This window comes from Mustelus asterias, chromosome 31 (assembly GCF_964213995.1).
Source record: "Mustelus asterias chromosome 31, sMusAst1.hap1.1, whole genome shotgun sequence".
Taxonomy (NCBI): domain Eukaryota; kingdom Metazoa; phylum Chordata; class Chondrichthyes; order Carcharhiniformes; family Triakidae; genus Mustelus; species Mustelus asterias.
This window is the reverse complement of record NC_135831.1, coordinates 4,516,586-4,537,502: the sequence shown is the minus strand read 5'-3', so window position 1 is coordinate 4,537,502 and position 20,917 is coordinate 4,516,586. Positions and strand designations below refer to the sequence as shown.

Here is a 20,917-nt window from a genome sequence, read left to right as displayed (position 1 = left end):
TGTGTTTAGCCACATTTTCGAAGAACTCCACCAGGCTTGTAAGGCTCGATCTGCCCTTGACAAAGCCGTGCTGAGTATTCTTGAGCATACTAAACCTCTCTAAATGCTCATATATCCTGTCCCTCAGGATCTTCTCCATCAGCTTACCGACCACTGAGGTTAGACTCACCGGTCGGTAATTTCCTGGGCTATCCCTATTCCCCTTCTTGTTACCATTAATTCTTGTCAGTTCCCACTAAGTCCCCGACCATAACTCTTTCGTTAGCGAAGACACTAGTATCTTTCTGACTCTGTTTTGATGAGAAACTATGAAGGCAGCTTCATTAAAACTCACTCTTGTATCAGTTGTTTCTGATAAGGTGTCTGGTGAGGCAGTTAAGTTTCCTTTATGGCCTTGTGATTCCAACAGTTGGGTGCTTTAAAGGAATGTATCCAACATGTGTTTGGTATCAAAGGGGCACTCTGTAACTGCATCAAAGTTTCTTTGTTTAATTTCTAAAAATGTATAGAAGATATATTTATATGTATGGACTAATTAAAGGTATTACACGTACCTTTAAAATTACGAAGTATTTAAAACACCTCATTACAATTATCAACAAACTTGCTGCCCATTGATAAAGTGAATTCTGCATCGAAGTTGATTAAACAAAAGCCCCAGCAGAGTCTGCCAATCTCATAGTAGCCCTTTTCTTTTCTCTTTCTACACTCGGAAAAGCAGCCAGCATAATCAAGGACCCCACGCACCGTGAACATTCTCTATTCCATCTTCTTCCGTCGGGAAAAAGATACAAAAGTCTGAGGTCATGTACCAACCAACTCAAGAACAGCTTCTTCCCTGCTGCATCAGACTTTTGAATGGATCTACCTTGCCTTAAGTTGATCTTTCTCTGCACCCTAGCTATGACTGTAACACTACATTCTGCACCCTCTCCTTTCCTTCTCTATGAACGGTGTGCTTTGTCTGTATAGTGCGCAAGAAACGATACTTTTCACTGTATCCCAATACATGTGACAATAATAAATCAAATCAAATCTTTCTCCCCTATGTACTCTATGAACGGTATGTTTTGTCTGTATAGCGCGCAAGAAACAATACTTTTCACTGTATCCCAATACATGTGACAATAATAAATCAAATCAAATCCTTCTCCCCTATGTACTCTATGAACGGTATGTTTTGTCTGTATAGCGCGCAGGAAACAATACTTTTCACTGTATCCCAATACATGTGACAATAATAAATCAAATCAAATCAAATTCTCTCTCCACAGATGCTGTCAGACCAGCTGAGATTTTCCAGCATTTTCTGATTTTGTTTTATGTGCACTGGATTACTTATCAACTAAAGTTTCAAAATAAAGTAGAAAATAATGAAGGGAATAGAAGAAAATATATATAGTGCATTTACACGGCATGTGTCAAGATATTACTGTTTATAACACGTGAGTGTTACAATTGCAGCACTTCCGGGTTTGCAAGGTGAAAAGGGCGGGAGATTCCAATTGAAGTCGCAAAAAAGTGGGCAGGGCCGAGGGGTGGGTGGGATTGGAACGTGTTGACGCAATGACGTAGACGGGCGGCGTGGGCCACGTGGGGGCGGGTGCAGAGTGGCGCTGCGCTCGCCGATTGGCAGGGGCTCCGTGGGTCACGTGGCGGCGGCGGCGGGCTCGCCCTGCCTGATTGGCTGGGGCGCCTTGGGTCACGTGGCGGTGGCGGCGGGCTCGCCCTGGCTGATTGGCTGGGGCGCGGTGCCCCACGTGGGGGCGGGGTTGCCCCTTCGCTGATTGGCTGCCGTCTGCCAGCTCGAGCCTGGGTCTCGCGGGTCGCCGGGGGGGGATGGTGCGACCGTTGGTGCTGGCGCTTCTTATCCCGCTGCTCGCCGGCGGGGCGGCAGCGGAGGATGAGGAGGGGGACCGTCTGCCTACCAAATGCGAAGGTGATTTGGGGAGGCGGCTCCAGGCTCTGGAGGCAGCCCCCTGCATGTGGAGGCGGCTCCTGGGGTCCCATTAAGGGTGGCTGGGGGGAGGGGAGAAGGTTGGAGCTGGTGGCACTTAGCATCCAAAATGGTGGTGCGGGCCACTAGGTCCCATTGAGGGTCAGTACTGAGGGAGTGCCGCACTGTCAGAGGGTCAGTGCTGAGGGAGTGCCGCACTGTCAGAGGGTCAGTGCTGAGGGAGTGCCGCACTGTCAGAGGGTCAGTGCTGAGGGAGTGCCGCACTGTTAGGGGGTCAGTGCTGAGGGAGTGCCGCACTGTCAGAGGGTCAGTGCTGAGGGAGTGCCGCACTGTCAGAGGGTCAGTGCTGAGGGAGTGCCGCACTGTCAGAGGGTCAGTGCTGAGGGAGCGCCGCACTGTCAGAGGGTCAGTGCTGAGGGAGTGTCAGGATCAGTGCTGAGGGAGTGCAGCACTGTCAGAGGATCAGTGCTGAGGGAGTGCCGCACTGTCAGAGGGTCAGTGCTGAGGGAGTGCCGCACTGTCAGAGGGTCAGTGCTGAGGGAGTGTCAGAGGGTCAGTGCTGAGGGAGTGCAGCACTGTCAGAGGATCAGTGCTGAGGGAGTGCCGCACTGTCAGAGGGTCAGTGCTGAGGGAGTGCCACACTGTCAGAGGGTCAGTGCTGAGGGAGTGCCGCACTGTCAGAGGGTCAGTGCTGAGGGAGTGCCACACTGTCAGAGGGTCAGTGCTGAGGGAGTGCCGCACTGTTAGGGGGTCAGTGCTGAGGGAGTGCCGCACTGTCAGAGGGTCAGTGCTGAGGGAGTGCCGCACTGTCAGAGGGTCAGTGCTGAGGGAGTGCCGCACTGTCAGAGGGTCAGTGCTGAGGGAGCGCCGCACTGTCAGAGGGTCAGTGCTGAGGGAGTGCCGCACTGTCAGAGGGTCAGGACTGAGGGAGTGCCGCACTGTCAGAGGGTCAGTGCTGAGGGAGTGTCAGAGGGTCAGTGCTGAGGGAGTGCAGCACTGTCAGAGGATCAGTGCTGAGGGAGTGTCGCACTGTCAGAGGGTCAGTGCTGAGGGAGTGCCGCACTGTCAGAGGATCAGTGCTGAGGGAGTGCCGCACTGTCAGAGGGTCAGTGCTGAGGGAGTGCCACACTGTCAGAGGGTCAGTGCTGAGGGAGTGCCGCACTGTCAGAGGGTCAGTGCTGAGGGAGTGTCAGAGGGTCAGTGCTGAGGGAGTGTCAGAGGGTCAGTGCTGAGGGAGTGCAGCACTGTCAGAGGATCAGTGCTGAGGGAGTGCCGCACTGTCAGAGGGTCAATGCTGAGGGAGTGCCACACTGTCAGAGGGTCAGTGCTGAGGGAGTGCCGCACTGTCAGAGGATCAGTGCTGAGGGAGTGCCGCACTGTCAGAGGATCAGTGCTGAGGGAGTGCCGCACTGTCAGAGGGTCAGTACTGAGGGAGTGCCGCACTGTCAGTGGGTCAGTGCTGAGGGAGTGCCGCACTGTCAGGGGATCAGTGCTGAGGGAGTGCCGCACTGTCAGAGGGTCAGTGCTGAGGGAGTGCCGCACTGTCAGAGGGTCAGTACTTAGGGAGTGCCGCACTGTCAGAGGGTCAGTACTGAGGGAGTGCCGCATTGTCAGAGGGTCAGTGCTGAGGAAGTGCTGCACTGTCGGAAGTGCCATATTTCAGATGTAAGCAATGCCCTCCCTCGCTCTCAGGAAGATGTGAAATATCTCGCAGCCAATGTGTCGAAGCCCAAAGGGGAGGAAATTCTCCCAATTATCCTGGGCCAATATTTATCCCTCAATTCACATCACTAAACTGGATTACCTGGTAAATGTTTGTGACACTTGCTTTACGTAAATTGGCTGGTTGTGTGGAGTACTGGCACCGATCTGGAGCAGTTGGGCTGAATGGCCTGTTGGTACTGTAAATAGTACAGATGTGAAGAGTTTATTTATCGATAAGATTCAATGTCTTGGGTACAGCAAACCTCTTCTCGGAGAGACTTGATGGGGTGGCACAGTGGTTAGCACTGCTGCCTCACAGCACCAAGGACCCAGGTTCGATTCCCGGCTTGGGTCACTGTCTGTGCGGAGTCTGCACGTTCTCCCCCCGTGTCTGCATGTGTTTCCTCCGGGTGCTCCGGTTTCCTCCCACAGTCCAAAGATGTGCAGGTTAGGTGGATTGGCCATGCTAAATTGCCCCTTAATGTCCAAATATTTGCAGGTTAGGTGGATTGGCTGTGTTAAATTGCCCCTTAGTGTCCAAATATTTGCAGGTTAGGTGGATTTGGCTGTGCTAAATTGCCCCTTAGTGCAGGGGGATTATAACTGTAAATATGTGGGGTTGCGGGGTTGGGACCTGGCTGGGATTGTGTTGGTGCAGACTTGATGGGCCAAATGGCCTCCTTCTGCACTGTAGATTCTATGATGGGTCCATTCAAAAGTCTGATGGCAGCAGGGAAGAAGCTGTTCTTGAGTCGGTTGGTACGTGACCTCAGACCTTTGTATCTTTTTCCCGACGGAGGAAGGTGGAAGAGAGAATGTCCGGGGTGCGTGGGGTCCTTGATTATGCTGGCTGCTTTTCCCCGAGGCAGCGGGAAGTGTAGACAGAGTCAATGGATGGGAGGCTGGTTTGCGTGATGGATTGGGCTACATTCATGACCTTTTGTAGTTCCTTGCGGTCTTGGGCAGAGCAGGAGCCCATACCAAGCTGTGATACAACCAGAAAGAATGCTTTCTATGGTGCATCTGTAAAAGTTGGTGAGAGTCGTGGCGGACACGCAGAATTGAGTGAGGGACCCATGTTTATTCCGTGCTTTAGTTTTGGAAGATGATTCTGTTGGGAATGTGTTGGACACAACCTGCGGAACTCCGTGTGGGTTTTAATAGCAGGGGACTCGCACCTTTTCAATTTTAGGTTTTGTTTTAAGTTAATTTATTAGTGTCACAAGTAGGCTTACATTAACACTGCAATGAAGTCACTGTGAAAATCCCCTAGTCGCCACACTCCGGCGTCTGTTTGGAGAATTTAGCATCTGACCAGCACGTCTTTCGGACTGTGGGAGGAAACCGGAGCACCCGGAGGAAACCCACGCGGACGCAGGGAGAATGTGCAGACTCCGCACAGACAGTGACCCAAGCCGGGAATCTAAGCTGGGTCCCTGGCGCGGTGAGGCAGCAGCGCTAACCACTGTGCCGCCCACCTCTTGTGCAGTTAGCGGTGGTGGACCACCAGCTGTGTGAGCACAGCAGGCGGGCGTTTCTAAACCGTGAGCAGGATGGTGGGAAGGGAAGGGGGTGCCAAGCAGCGTGAGAGACCTCCATTGCCTGGTTCCTAACTCCTTTCTCTGCCTCGTGTGTGTGTGTGTGTGAAGTGTGCAAGTTCCTGACGGTGGAGTTACAGACTGCACTGGACAAGACGAAACGTTCCAAGGAGGTGCTGGAGCTCGGGGAAGTACTGGACAGTGGGAAACGGAAAAGAAAGATAAAGTACAACACCTCGTAAGTACGGTGCAGTCATCTCTGGGGCCCACGAGCCCACTCCTGTTGCTGTATGTTGCGTTTCAATTTTCCAGAAGATTCCCCGATAGTTCGAATAATTTAAGTTTATTAGTCGCAAGTAAGGCTTACATTAACACCGCAATGAAGTTACTATGAAAATCCCCCTAGTCGCCACACTCCGCCGCCTGTTCGGGTAACACTGAGGGAGAATTTAGCACGGCCAATGCACCCTAACCAGCACATCGTTTGGACTGTGGGAGGAAACCGGAGCACCCGGAGGAAACCCACACAAACACGGGGAGAACGTGCAGACTCTGCACAGACAGTGACCCAAGCCGGGAATCGAACCCGGATCCCTGGCGCTGTGAAACAGCAGTGCTAACCACTGTGCCACCCACCATGTCTCCCCGCACACCAATTCTCCCTCCGTGTACCCGAACCGGTGCCGGAGTGTGGCGACCAGGGGATATTCGCGGTAACTTCCTGGTTTGCGGCTTCGCTGGAGTTGAGGAATCGGTGCTCACGGGCTCCGAAGACTGCCCTTTCTGCGGCCTTGTGAAGTCCGTGGACCATGTCTATGTTGTGTGTCTTAGGCTGCACTCCCTTTATGTTTTCCTAAAGAACCTTTCATTGATGTTTTGTTTGCACTTCAGTCCCACGCTCCTGATCTACGGACACCCGGTGCGGAGAGGGGTGGATCGGGATGGCGACCTCCTCGTGAACCTGCTCCTGGGCCTGGCGAAACGCGCCATTTACCGGTCCAGGCAGCGGGCGATCGAGGGGGCCGTCCATCCTGACTGTCTTCCCCTCTACCGCGGCTACGTTCGCGGCCGGGTGTCCCTGGAGAGGGAGCATGCGGTGTCCACGGGCGAGGTTGACGCCTTCCACGCCCGTTGGGCACCGCAGGGGTTGGGGTGCGTTATAGACCCTAATAATCACATTATAATTTGATGTTTTTAAGTTTCCTTTGTACTTTGATTTCTGTTCGGGCTGTTCCCCCTCCTTTTTGGGGAGCTGCCCCTTTTACTTTGTCCTGACTTAATCTGAGTTTGTTTATTTGGTTTGACCTAAGAAGAGGGCACCTCAGCCTGGGCCTGATTCCCAGCCAGCTTTAGGGATTGAGAGAGGAGAGCCAGCCCCCGGGTTGTTTGCACTGGTTGGGGAACCTAGGACCCCGGGGTGTAGTGTCAGGGTAAAGGACTGAGATGAGGAGTTTCTACACTCGAAGGGTTGTGAATCATTGGCATTCCCTCCCCCGGGGGAATGTGGGTGCTCCGTCGTTGCAAACATTGAAGGCTGGATCAATGGATTTTTGTTAACTCAGCGAATGGGGAAGTGGGGTCAAAGCCCAGGATCAGCCATGAAGGTATTGGATAGTGGAGCTGGTTCCACAGGTTAAAACATCTGCTCCTGTTTCTCATGGAGACAGTCCCAATAAATCACCAACAGATGGGGCACCAGGACATTGGTTGGCATTTGGCAGAGAAATTAGTGACCCTTTGTGTCCAAAGATGTGCAGGTTAGGGGAATTAGCGGGGTAAATACATGGGGTTACGGGGGTAGAGCCTGGGTAAATTGTCTGTGGGAGAGTTGGTGCAGACTCGATGGGCTGAATGGCCTCCTTCTGCACTGTCGGATTCTACGGTGCTACGGCTGCCAGTAAAGGCTATTTCTGGTCGGTTGTGGAATATTGCACAGACAGGTCCGGCAAAGTGGGGATCGCAGGGAGGAATCCAGGAAAGCGGGGGGAGCGCCGCGCGGACAGGGGTCGGGGGAAGCGGGGGCGGTGGGGGGGGGGTCACCGCGTGGACAGGGGTCGGGGGAAGCGGGGGAGCGCCGTGCGGACAGGGGTCGGGGGAAGCGGGGGGAGGGGGGTTGCCGCGCGGGGACAGGAGCAGCTGTGTTAGTGCTTGTTGTTTACTGCCCTGGTGTCCACTGTGATGCTGCCCAGATCCTGTGGCAGCGACAGGCCACTTACCCCATTGCTCCGCACTGGTGTTTCTGCTGCACACGAACCTCCTCCCTCCCCTCCCACCCCCCACCCCCCCCCCCCCCCCCCCCCCCCTCCCGCCGCTTGTCCACCTTCCCCCCTCCGCCGCTTGTCCAGCTTCCTCTGAAACGCATTCATCTGATTAGTCTCGACTTTTCCCTCTGGTAACGACTTCCACGTTCTCACCACTCTCTTCAATAAGATAGTGGAGAATCCATATCACTCTCAAAATTGGACCCCAGGTATAGTCAGCACCTTCAGCAGAGGGAGCAAGGCAAGGGGAGCTGGGGACAAAGAGGAGAGAGACAATTTGAGAACAAGTTTGTTTCGCTGTGGACAGAGTGAACCAATAATGCTTTTTTGGTCACAGCTTCATGACACTGTGGACTCTGGGGTTAGATTGTAATGGTGATGACTTTTCACGCCAAATGATTCTCTCTCTCTCTCTCTCTTTCTCTTTCACCCCCCGCCCCCCAACCTCTCTCTCCCCGCGCCCCCCCCCCCCCCTCCCCTCTCTCTCCTGACCTGATAGGGAGACCCGCCTCGCTGATGCCATGGATAACATCTGTGAAGGGATTCTGCAGTACAATGTACACGCTGAGAGACCGGGAAGTTTGCGCTATGCAAAGGTAGGAACGTGATAACTTTGGGTGAGGGACACCAGCGAGTGTGTGAGAGGGTGAATGGTTCATCCAATTTGATCTATTATTGTCACATGTATTGGGATACAGTGAAAAGTATTGTTTCTTGCACGCTATACAGACAAAGCATACTGTTCATAGAGAAGGAAAGGAGAGAGTGCAGAATGTAGTGTTACAGTCATAGCTAGGGTGCAGAGAAAGATCAACTTAATGCGAGGTAGGTCCATTCAAAAGTCTGATGGCAGCAGGGAAGAAGCTGTTCTTGAGTCGGTCGGTCCGTGACCTCAGACTTTTGTGTCTTTTTCCCGACGGAAGAAGGTGGAAGAGAGACTGTCCGGGGTGCGTGGGGTCCTGGATTATGCTGGCTGCTTTTCCCCGAGGCAGCGGGAAATGTAGACAGAATCAATGGGTGGGAGGCTGGTTTGCGAGATGGGACTGGGCTACATTCATGACCTTTTGTAGTTCCTTGCGGTCTTGGGCAGAGCAGGAGCCCAGACCAAGCTGTGATACAACCAGAAAGAATGCTTTCTATGGTGCATCTGTAAAAGTTGGTACAATCGAGAGAGAGCCTCATCGCGTGTTGGCTTCCGATGTTGCTGTTCTGTTTCGCTGGGAAAGGTGGAAGGCCGGTGTCTCTGTTAAAGGAATATTTCCGTGCGTCCCGGCTTTAACTCGCTGTGAAAAGCTAGGTCAAAGGGACAGGGTCCATCAGGAAGGATAGAAACGGGAGGAGGTTGAGGGCAAGGTGCTGCTTTCACCCGGTTAGCGACCATTCAGACAGCAGCTTCAGGATAACCCCCTGTCTGAAGTTGCTGTATGGTTTTAGTGTGAACGCCTTTAGCCTTGTCGTCATGTTGACTGAAAGCTCTGGCCCAGCATACGGATTGGCCAGGGAGAATCGCAGCGTCTGGCTGCTGGGAGAAGCTGCTACAATTCCTGAGCACTGGAGTATTTATTCCACTGCTCATCATCACTGCCCTGTGATCTGAGCCACAATGTTAACCAGGACTGCACTGCACTCCTTTACACCAAGAACACTGGTTTCTACATTTCCTCCGTAAAGCTCTGCACCTCTCTCTCTCCCTCAATCGCTTTCTGCCCCTCTCTCCCTCAATCTCTCTGTTTCTCTCTCTCTCTCTCTCCCTCAATCTCTCTGTTTCTCTCTCTCTCCCTCAATCTCTCTGTTTCTCTCTCTCTCTCTCTCCCTCAATCTCTCTGTTTCTCTCTCTCTCCCTCAATCTCTCTGTTTCTCTCTCTCTCTCTCTCCCTCAATCTCTCTGTTTCTCTCTCTCTCTCTCTCCCTCAATCTCTCTGTTTCTCTCTCTCTTCCTCAATCTCTGTTTCTCTCTCTCTCTCCCCCTCAATCTCTCTGTCTCTCTCTCTCTCTCTCTGCCTCAATCTCTCTGTTTCTCTCTCTCTCTCTCTCCCTCAATCTCTCTGTTTCTCTCTCTCTCTCTCTCCCTCAATCTCTCTGTTTCTCTCTCTCTCTCCCTCAATCTCTCTGTTTCTCTCTCTCTCTCCCTCAATCTCTCTGTTTCTCTCTCTCCCTCAATCTCTCTGTTTCTCTCTCTCTCTCCCTCAATCTCTCTGTTTCTCTCTCCCTCTCCCTCAATCTCTCTGTTTCTCTCTCTCTCTCTCTGCCTCTCTCTCTCCCTCCCCCTGTGAGAGGCTGTGTAAAACTCACCGGTCTAAGCTGTGGGCCGCTGGTCCCTAATATCGACGTCTTGTGGCTTGGTGGCAGATTTGATTTGCTGATAACATGGGGCGTTTTACTGCGTTGAAAGGTGCTGTGTAAATGCAAGTAGTTTTATTATCTGGTCACTCCTGTTAGGAGCCGGAAAGGCTTCCTGTTGGAGAGCCGGTGGCCCCGCTGTGCTGTGTGGCTTCAGCGTTCTGTCCTGTTGTTGCCAGGGGACCAGTGAGACAATGATGACTCTGAAGAATCTGGTAAACAAGGGTGTGAAGGTGGAGCTGGGAATTCCCTTCGAAATGTGGGACGAACCCTCAGCCGAGGTGACGGATTTGAAAAAGCAGGTGAGAGGCTGTGGCGCAGTTTCGTGTGGGATCGGTGGTGGGCGTCCCACCCCCCCCCCCCCCCCCCCCTTCTCCCCTATTTGCTGATGGTGTTGTCAGGTCCTCAGGTACAGACCTGCGCCCAGGCGGCCAAACCCACCCCCACCCTGACAACAGATGCGGTAAGACTATTCCACTACAGTGGCAGCACGGTGGCTCAGTGGGTTAGCACTGCTGCCTCGCAGCGCCAGGGATCCGGGTTTGATTCCTGGCTCGGGTCACTGTCTGTGCGGAGTCTGCACGTTCTCCCCCGTGTCTGCGTGGGTTTCCTCCCACAGTCACAGAATCGTAGAATCCTACAGTGCGGAAGGGGTCATCGAGTCTGCACCGACCACAATCCCACCCAGGCCCTATCCCCGTAACCCCATGCATTCACCCTGCCAGTCTCCCTGACACTAGGGGGCAATTTAGCACGGCCAATCCACCTAACCCGCAATCTCTCGGACTGTGGGAGGAAACCGGAGCGCCCAGAGGAAACCCATGCAGACACGGGGAGAATGTGCAAACTCTGCACATACCCGGGTTCGATTCCCGTCTTGGGTCACTGTTTATGTGGAGTTCGCACATTCTCCCCATGGCTGTGTGGGTTTCCTCCGGGCGCTCTGGTTTCCTCCCACAGTCCAAAGATGTGCGGGTTAGGTGGATTGGCCGTGCTAAATTGCCTCTTAGTGTCCAAAGATGTGCAGGTTAGGTTGATTGGCCGTGCTAAATTGCCCCTTAGTGTCCAAAGATGAGCAGGTTAGGTGGATTGGCCATGCTAAATTGCCTCTTGGTGTCCAAAGATGAGCAGGTTAGGTGGATTGGCCATGCTAAATTGCCTCTTAGTGTCCAAAGATGAGCAGGTTAGGTGGATTGGCCATGCTAAATTGCCTCTTGGTGTCCAAAGATGAGCAGGTTAGGTTGATTGGCCATGCTAAATTGCCTCTTAGTGTCACAGGGAATAGCAGGGTAAATATGTGGGGTTGCGGGGATAGGGCCTGGGTGGGATTGTTGTCGGTGCAGACTCGATGGGCCGCATGGCCTCCTTCTGCCGTGTAGGCAATCTGATTCCAATCACCCAAGGCCGGAATTGAACCTGGGTCCCTGGCGCTGTGAGGCAGCAGTGCCACCATTCAAATTGGAGAGGCACGGGAAGTCTGTGATGGAGATTAAATTCTGGAACGGTTCGTGGCGCGAGAGGGAACGAGGGAAGGAAACAAAAGATGTGGCTCGCGGAGGGTGTGAATGGCAGAATCGCTGCTGTGCGAACGCAAAGATCAGGGTGACGCAAGTGTGAAGGCCAATCGAGCGAAGAGGGGGGAAACGCAATGTGGGGGGGGGCGGCGGGGAGGGGGGAGTTGCAATGTAAAGTTAAACTGCGTGTTGAATCGGGAGATCACATTCTGACCGAGCGCCGTCCCACACAACACATCCTGACGTTTATCCCCCTCAGTGTGAGAACATGTTGGAGCAGTACGAGGAGGTCGTGGAGGATTGGTACTTCCGCCATCAGGACCGGAATCTGGAGAAATTTCTGTGCATGTCCCATGTGCTGTCCGAGGACGATCAAGGTCAGTCTGGGGGGGCGCGGGGGGGTAGAGTTCAGGGTTGTGGGGGCTGTTTTTGTTCTGTCCCCACATTCTCGTTTTGTGTACTGAGGGCGGGCGCGGCGGCACAGTGGGTCAGCACCGCTGCCTCACAGCGCCAGGGACCCGGGTTCCATTCCCGGCTTGGAGTCACTGACTGTGTGGGATTTGCACGTTCTCCCCATGTCTGCGTGGGTTTCCTCCGGGTGCTCCGGTTTCCCCCCACACTTCAAAGATGTGCAGGTTAGGTGGATTGGCCATGCTAAATTGCCCCTTAGTGTCAGGGGGACTAGCAGGGTAAAATGTGGGGTTACGGGGATGGGACCTGGGTGGGATTGTTGTCAGTGCAGACTCGATGGGCCGAATGGCCTCTTCCTGCACTGTGAGGATTCTATAATCTCCAGTCCCGCACCATCCCACCCAGTCAAACAGCCTTTGGTTACACCTGAACATTTATTTAAAAGAAACAATAAAAATAAAAATGAAGGAATGAAAAACACACAATTCTTTTGTTTCCTCCGTTTATTCTCATAGAATCCCTGCAGTACAGAAGGAGGCCATTCATAGAACATAGAACATTACAGCGCAGTACAGGCCCTTCGGCCCTCGATGTTGCGCCGACCAGTGGAACCAATCTAAAGCCCCTCTAACCTACACTATTCCAATATCATCCATATGTTTATCCAATAACCATTTGAATGCTCTTAATGTTGACGAGTCCACTACTGCTGCAGGCAGGGCATTCCACGCCCTTACTACTCTCTGAGTAAAGAACCTACCTCTAACATCTGTCCTATATCTCTCACCCCTCAATTTAAAGCTATGTCCCCTCGTGCTAGCCATCACCATCCGAGGAAAAAGGCTCTCACTATCCACCCTATCTAATCCTCTGATCATCTTGTATGCCTCTATTAAGTCACCGCTTAACCTTCTTCTCTCTAACGAAAACAACCTCAAGCCCCTCAGCCTTTCCTCATACGATTTTCCCACCATACCAGGCAACATCCTGGTAAATCTCCTCTGCACCCTTTCCAACACTTCCACATCTTTCCTATAATACGGCGACCAGAACTGTACGCAATACTCCAAATGCGGCCGCACCAGAGTTTTGTACAGTTGCAGCATGACCTCCTGGCTCCGAAACTCAATCCCTCTACCAATAAAAGCTAACACACCGTACGCCTTCTTAACAACCCTATCAACCTGGGTGCCAACTTTCAGGGATCTATGCACATGGACACCCAGATCTCTCTGTTCATCCACACTACTAAGCATCTTACCATTAGCCCAGTACTCTGTATTCCTGTTACTCCTTCCAAAGTGAATCACCTCACATTTTTCCGCATTAAACTCCATTTGCCACCTCTCAGCCCAGCTCTGCATCTTATCTATGTCCCTCTGTAACCTACCACTTCCCTCCGCACTGTCTACAACTCCACCGACTTTAGTGTCATCCGCAAATTTACTAATCCATCCTTCCACGCCCTCATCCAGGCCCATCGAGTCTGTACCGACCACAATCCCACCCAGGCCCTATCCCCACAACCCCATGTATTTACCCTAGTTAGTCCTCCTGACGCTAAGGTGCAATTTAGCATGGCCAATCCACATAACCCGCACATCTTTGGTTCACTAAGGGGCAATTTAGCATGGCCAATCCCCCTAACCTGCACATCTTTGGACACTAAGGGACAATTTAGCATGGCCAATCCACATAACCTGCACATCTTTGGACACTAAGGGGCAATTTAGCACGGCCAATCCACCTAACCTGCACATCTTTGGACACTAAGGGGCAATTTAGCACGGCCAATCCACCTAACCAGCACATCTGATGAAACCTCCAGACGTCCATCCCCTTGTAGCGTGAATCCCTGACTGCCGAGTTAACTGTCTCCCGCCCACCTTTTCCCCGTCTGCAGATTGCCTGAATGAAGTGTGGGCCGGGAGGAAGGGAGACCCGGCTGAGAGCCAGGAGAAGAGGAGACAGGCGCCAGACGAGGAGGAGAAGCCACGGACAGACGGCCAACCCGGCGAAGGAAACGGGCCGCAGAGCGAGGAGGGGGCAGCGGCGCGTCACGACGCTGGCGAACTCTGACCCCGTGCCTCGCCACGCTGCTGAACCCTGATCCCGACTCGCGAACCTGGAACTGGAAAAGCTCTGGCTGTGCCTGTCATTGACAGAGGCTGGCTACCCTCATCAGTACAGTTAATACAGACCATTTTATCCTCCGCATTATATCCCTCAATCCAAGGCTGTCCAAATACAATGCAGCCTTGAGCCCCGACACTCCAGCCTGCAAGGCCTCATCTGTAACTCGCCATCATATACTCAGTGACACGGAAGTATTAGGGAATGAAATTATGATTTTAAACTTGCGACGTGATCCAAAGAGCTTTTAAGATTAAAAATCATGGATACTTTAGCACGTCAAGCTAAACCGCGAACTCACTGGAGAGACTTCCACCCTCACCCCAGGCTACAATGTGGTATTCGTTAACCTCCCCTGACTCCACCACACCGAGACGGGAGAGACAGGGCCCCAGGACTTCACAGCAGCCACACTGACTATTTTAACCCAAAGAGAAACTGCACAGAAACCGGCTGGGATTTCCCAGGGAATCCACTCGATCCCAGAATCCTGTGAAATAGGCGACCGCCTCGGCTTCACTCAAACTCCACATTGAACCCTTTCTGATTTATTATTGTCACATGTATCAGGATGCAGTGAAAAGTATTGTTTCTTGCGCGCTATACAGACAAAGCATACCGTTCATAGAGTACATAGGGGAGAAGGATTTGATTTATTATTGTCACATGTATCAGGATGCAGTGAAAAGTATTGTTTCTTGCGCACTATACAAAGCATACCGTTCATAGAGTACACGGGGAGAAGGATTTGATTTATTATTGTCACGTACTGGGATACGGTGAAAAGTATTGTTTCTTGCGCGCTGTACAAAGCATACCGTTCATAGAGTACACAGGGGTGAAGGAAAGGAGAGGGTGCAGAATGTAATGTTGCAGTTACAGGTTAAACTCCTGGAGAAGCAGAAGACCTTTTTGTTTCCCTTTTCTCCCACATCCCACTGACTTCCACACCAATTACGACAAGTATAAAAAGCTCCCTGAAAGAGTTGAGCCTTTCGGAGGGTTACGATGCAGTGATGGTGATGATTTTTATACGTTCACGGGATGTGGGTGTCGCTGGCTGGGCCAGCATTTATTGCCCATCCCTAATTACCCTTGAACTAAGTCCCTCACGCAGCCATTTCATAACCCGGTCACGTGTTAACCACATTCTATGGGTCTGGAGTCACGTGTCGGCCGAACCAGGCCAGGACGGCAGATTTCCTTCCCTGAAGGGGACCTTGGTGAACCAGTACGTTCTTCCCCAACAATCGACTCGCGGTTATCATCATAAAACTTATAATTCCAGATTTTTAAAATTGAATTCAAATTTCACCATCTGCCGTGGTGGGATTCGAACCCGGGTCCCCCAGAACATCGCCCTGGCTTCTCTGGATTACTAATCCGCCAGGTGTCTGTGGCGAAGCACAGTTTAAGTACTCGAAGCTTCATCGTGCCAGTGAGGAGAGATGCATTAAGAATCAACCTTATTCACCTTGCAGTCATAGCAGTTGGACAAGGAACAGCACAGGAACAGGCCCTTCGGCCCACCAAGCCTGTGCTGATACATGACGCCTTTCTAAACCTTTTGCCTCTCTGCGGTCCGTATCCCTCTATTCCCCGCCAATAACAGCCATAGCTAGGGTGTAGAGAAAGATCAACTTAATGCGAGGTAGGTCCATTCAAAAGTCTGACGGCAGCAGGGAAGAAGCTGTTCTTGAGTTGGTTGGTATCCGTCAAGATGTGCCTTGAACATTGCTCTTGTATCTGCTCCCCCACCTCCTCTGGCAGTGCATTCCAGGCACGTACCACCCTCTGTGTCAAAAAAAACACTTGCCTCTCCTTTAAACTTTTACGTTCAACCTATGTTCCCCAGTAATTGACATTTCTACTCTGGGGAAAGAGATTCTCACTGCCTGTTCTATCCATGCCTCTCATAATTTTGTAAACTTCTATCAGATCCCCCTTCCCCCGATGTTCAAGTGAAATCCCTCCTCATAGCTAACACCCGCCAAACCAGGCAACCTCCACGTTAAGACTTGTTCCGAATGATTGTATTCACACTACTCTTTTTATATCGGACACTTAATAGAATCCTTACAGTGCAGAAGAAAGCCATTCGGCCCATCGAGTCTGCACCATCCACAATCCCACCCAGACCCTATCCCCATAACTCCATGTATTTACCCTCGCTAGTCCCCTTGACACTAAGAGGCAATTTAGCATGGCCAATCCACCTAACCTGCACATCTTTGGACACTAAGGGGCAATTTAGCACGGCCAATCCACCTAACCCGCACATCTTTGGACACTCGGGGGCAATTTAGCATGGCCAATCCACCTAACCGACACATCTTTGGACACTAAGGGGCAATTTAGCATAGCCAATCCACCTAATCTGCACAGCTTTGATCATGCTATATTGGCCCTTAGTGTCCAATCTGCCTAACCTGCACGTCTTTCGGACTGTGGGAAGAAACCGGAGCACCCGGAGGAAACCCACGCAGACACGGGGAGAACGTGCAGACTCCACACAGACAGTGACCCAAGCCGGGAATCGAACCCAGGTCCCTGGCGCGGTGAGGCAGCGGTGCTAACCACTGTGCCGCCCATTAATGAGCAAATGAATGAAGTTGAGATCTATATCTCGACCCGCACTTCCTTGGCTTTGTCTGATTTTTATGCTTGGATGGGCCCCATGTGTGCTGCCGAGGGTCTGAGTGACGGCAGCATTGGAGTAGGTACTTTGTGTAACTCGCAGAATCAATCATCCTCTAACAAGTTGGCTGTTTCGACAATGATTTCTCTCTAATTTGTTGTGTCCACGCTGCTCAGGATGAGGGAACGGGCGTGGAAAACCCATTTGGAAACACGCTCCTTTATCAGGCGGCTTAAGAAATGGGCCATTCAGCCCCTCGAGTCTGTTCTGCCATTCAGTAAGATCATGGCTGATCTGATTGTGGCTTCAACCCCACTTTCCTGCCCCTCCCCCAAAAGCCTCGACTCCCTTGTGGATCAGAGCTCTCTTTAACTTGGCCTTGAATTCGCTCTCTCAGTGATCCAGCCCCTGGCGGAGAGAATTCCAAAGATTAATGAAAGAGAAATTCCTCCTCGTCTCCAATGGGAAATCCTCATTTACAAAAGTTTCCCCCAGTTCTTGATCTCCCCTCTTACCAACACCACCCCCTTCCCCCCCACCGAAAGGGAACATTTTCTGGGTATCCACCTATCAAGTACCCCCAGGAACTTGTATTTTTACCTCTTGGTCCTCTGAACTGATTTGATTTATTATTGTCACATGTATTGGGATACAGTGAAAAGTATTGTTTCTTGCGCGCTATACAGACAAAGCATACCGTTCATCGAGAAGGAAAGGGGACGGTGTGGAAATACAGCCACAGCTAGGGTGTAGAGAAAGATCAACTTAATGCGAGGTAGGTCCATTCAAAAGTCTGACGGCAGCAGGGAAGAAGCTGTTCTTGAGTTGGCTGGTACGTGACCTCAGACTTTTGTATCTTTTTCCCGGTGGGAGAGAATGTCCGGGGTGCGTGGGGTCCTTGATTACGCTGACTGCTTTTCCCGAGGCAGCGGGAAGTGTAGACAGAGTCAATGGATGGGAGGCTGGTTTGCGCGATGGACTGGGCTTCGTTCACGACCCTTTGTAGTTCCTTGCGGTCTTGGTCAGAGTAGGAGCCCAGACCAAGCTGTGATACACCCAGAAAGAATGCTGGTGGTCGTGAATCTCTGGAATTCTCTGCCCACTGAGGTGGTGGAGGCTACCTCGCTGAATATGTTTAAAGCGCGGATGGATGGATTCCTGATCGGTAAGGGAATTAAGTGTTATGGGGATCAGGCGGGTAAGTGGTACTGATCCACATCAGATCAGCCATGATCTTATTGAATGGCGGGGCAGGCTCGAGGGGCTAGATGGCCTACTCCTGCTCCTATTTCTTATGTTCTTGTGTTTCTATGGTGCATCTGTAAAAGTTGGTGAGAGTCGTAGCTGACATGCCAAATTTCCTTAGTCTTCTGAGAAAGTAGAGGCGTTGGTGGGGCTTTCTTAATTATAGTGTCGGTATGGGGGGGACCAGGACAGGTTGTTGGCAATCTGGACATCTAAAAATGTGAAGCTCTCGACCCTTTCTACTTCGTCCCCGTTGATGTAGACAGGGGCATGTTCTCCACTACGCTTCCTGAAGTCGATGACAATCTCCTTTGTTTTGTTGACACTGAGGGAGAGATTATTGTTGCCGCACTACAATGAGTAGAGGCCCAATCTGTTTTCTCGTAAGACCAACCCCCTTCACCCCAAGAATCAGCCCAATCAACCTCTGAATGGCTTCCAAATATGCCAGACTAACTGATGATGTTTTTCGATCCCCTTCTGTCTGAGTATTCATTGAACTGGATGTAGGACTTGGGAGGGGGGAGTAGGCCGTTCTGCCCTTGGAGCCAACTCTGCTAGCCCATAAGATCATGGCTGCTCTGTGGTCTCAACTCCAGAAAGAAGAGATTACTGTGTGAGAGTGGAAAGGCAGATATCATGCGGGTGGACCTTTAATAGACATCACTGCCCTGGGCCTTAGCAGTGTTGAGTCCATTCATTAATTTGAAGAGACAAGAGGACAGCACTGGTCTGAGTTTTCAAATGGTTTTCTTTTATTGAAAAGAAGTTAAAAAAATTAACATGACAATAGTGAACTTGGAGACTGGCTTCTAAACCAGTCCCTCTAATCCAAGAACTGAACTTGATGAATTGGGCCAGTGGGCTGACGAATGGCAGATGGAGTTTAATTTAGACAAATGCGAGGTGATGCATTTTGGTAGATTGAACCAGGGCAGGACTTACTCAGTTAACGGTAGGGCGTTGGGGAGAGTTACAGAACAAAGAGATCTAGGGGTACATGTTCATAGCTCTTTGAAAGTGGAGTCACAGGTGGACAGAGTGGTGAAGATGGCATTCGGCATGCTTGGTTTCGTCGGTTAAAACTTTGAATACAGGAGTTGGAATGTCTTGTTGAAGTTGTACAAGACATTGGGACGGCTGCACTTGGAATACTGTGTACAGTTCTGGTCACCCTATTATAGAAAGGATATTATTAAACTAGAAAGAGTGCAGAAAAGATTTACTAGGATGCTACCGGGACTTGATAGATTGAGGTATAAGGAGAGGCTGGATAGACTGGGACTTTTTTCTCTGGAGCATGGAAGGCTGAGGGGTGATCTTATGGAGGTCTATAAAATAATGAGGGGCACAGATCAGCTAGATAGTCAATATCTTTTCCCAAATGTAGGGAAGTCTAAAACTAGAGGATATAGGTTTAAGGTGAGAGGGGAGAGATACAAAAGTGTCCAGAGGGGCAATTGTTTCACACACACGGTGGTGAGTGTCTGGAACAAGCTGCCAGAGGTAGTAGTAGAGGCGGGTACAATTTTGCCTTTTAAAAAGCATTTAGATAGTTACATGGGTACGATGGGTATAGAGGGATATGGGCCAAATGTGGGCAATTGGGATTAGCTTAGGGGGTTTAAAAAAGAAAGGGCGGCATGGACAAGTTGGGCCGAAGGGCCTGTTTCCATGCTGTAAACCTCTATGACTATAACTGAAACTGAACCCACACACACACACACTACAGTCAAAAATATATTTCAACCCTTATCTCGTTATTGGAAGTGTTTTTCGCAGGCTGTCTCCATCTAGAATAACAACCCTTGCAGCTGCTGCTGTTTGCCTGTATTGTGTACCCTTCAGGAATGCAGTTAATTTTTAGCGAACCCATCATGCCCCCTGATTGTACGTGCAGTCAAGGCAGCTACAATTGGTTAGCTTAGCGGAGTTAGTTAACCCCCACAGTCCAGCATTTAAATGTAATTGTGGATAGGAAGAAACATCTTAAAATGAAGTCTTTGCATAAACTGAAACAAACGGGGCTAAGCAGACACAGGATCCCTCAACCAGTAAGGGGTCCATACGGGACTGCTCCTGGCTCACCCAACACAAGGTTTAGGACATCACTGAGGTAGCGAAGGAACGCGTGCTCCAAACTAATACCAGCGCCCAACAGAAGCAAAGGGAACCATCCCAATTTAATCGTCGCGTTATCAATGTCTACAAGGTGCTCTGTGCACTGCGATGGGTGAATCAGAGACGGCATCGAGTAATCCCTGCTGGGAACAGAGCTCACTGGCTTGGGGACTTGGAAAGTGAGCACACAGCTACCGCCTTTTTTAATATTTTTTTTGTCTTTAAGTTCTGAAGCTCTCATTTGAATGGATCTCACTCAGTACACAACCTGTGAAAGGAACTACCAGGTATCGGGGGAGAGAGGAAGAGGGGGTGCGGGGCGGGGAGGAATGTCTTGAGAGGATCCATTCGTAACTATGTCCTCTGTGAGCCTTGATCTGCTCTCATGACTAATGTCTGTCCTGCAAACACTCCAAGAGCACTCAACAATATCTGCTTCATTCCGGAGCCGTGTGCTCCCGGTGCAACATTTTCCATCCACTTGGCGCCACGTCACAGTTTTATCACAACTTCCCTTATACCTACCGGAATTTTATATTTTGTATTTGTTACGCGTTCAGTATTTTTTAGATATGTTTATACTTAAATATATAAAACAATAAAGAGTCTCTTTCAGAATATATTAAGCCTTTTGCGTATACTTTGGCTGAAATTTCCCAGTCTTCCTGCCAGTGGGATTTTCCAGTCCTGCCGATGGCGACTTACAAAATACATCCGAAATGAAAGCCACTCCTACCAGGATCATAAAACAGTGTAGTACCAAAGGCCATTCAGCCCATTGAGTTGGTGCTAGCTCATCAATCCAGTCAGTCTCTCAAGTATTTATCCTAATTCCCCCATGAAGACAATTATTGAATCTGCTTCCACTGCCTTATCTGAGTCTAATGATTATTTGGTATATGACCTCAGTGTATGAATAGGAACTATTTATACAAGGATGTGGCATGGTGGCACAGTGGTTAGCACTGCTGCTTCACAGCTCCAGGGACCTGGGTTCGATTCCCGACTTGGGTCACTGTCTGTGTGGAGTTTGCACATTCTCCTCGTGTCTGCGT

General features: G+C 50.9%; 1 protein-coding gene across 2 annotated transcripts; it reads left to right on the top strand.

Moving 5' to 3' along the window:
- The first annotated feature begins 1,795 nt into the window (after window positions 1–1,795).
- Window positions 1,796–18,496, top strand: cnpy4 (canopy FGF signaling regulator 4). Of its 2 annotated transcripts, XR_013495759.1 has the most exons (7): window positions 1,796–1,939; window positions 5,311–5,437; window positions 7,960–8,056; window positions 9,980–10,102; window positions 11,574–11,691; window positions 13,629–15,481; window positions 15,579–18,496. XR_013495759.1 is itself a non-coding variant. In XM_078200859.1 (6 exons), exons 1-6 carry the CDS (start codon window positions 1,840–1,842, stop codon window positions 13,802–13,804), a joined length of 741 nt encoding a protein of 246 aa, XP_078056985.1. In that variant the 5' UTR covers window positions 1,796–1,839; the 3' UTR covers window positions 13,805–18,496. The 2 variants fall into 2 exon arrangements, 1 of the variants encoding a protein (XP_078056985.1); XM_078200859.1 differs by having other exon boundaries at window positions 13,629–18,496.
- The last annotated feature ends 2,421 nt before the right edge of the window (window positions 18,497–20,917 follow it).

Coding starts and splice junctions, on each gene's coding strand:
- cnpy4 (XM_078200859.1), top strand. CDS start 1,840: ATGGTGCGACCGTTGGTGCTGGCGCTTCTTATCCCGCTGCTCGCCGGC. Junction 8,057..9,979: donor GAAGTTTGCGCTATGCAAAG/GTAGGAACGTGA, acceptor TGTTGTTGCCAG/GGGACCAGTGAGACAATGAT. Junction 10,103..11,573: donor TGACGGATTTGAAAAAGCAG/GTGAGAGGCTGT, acceptor TATCCCCCTCAG/TGTGAGAACATGTTGGAGCA.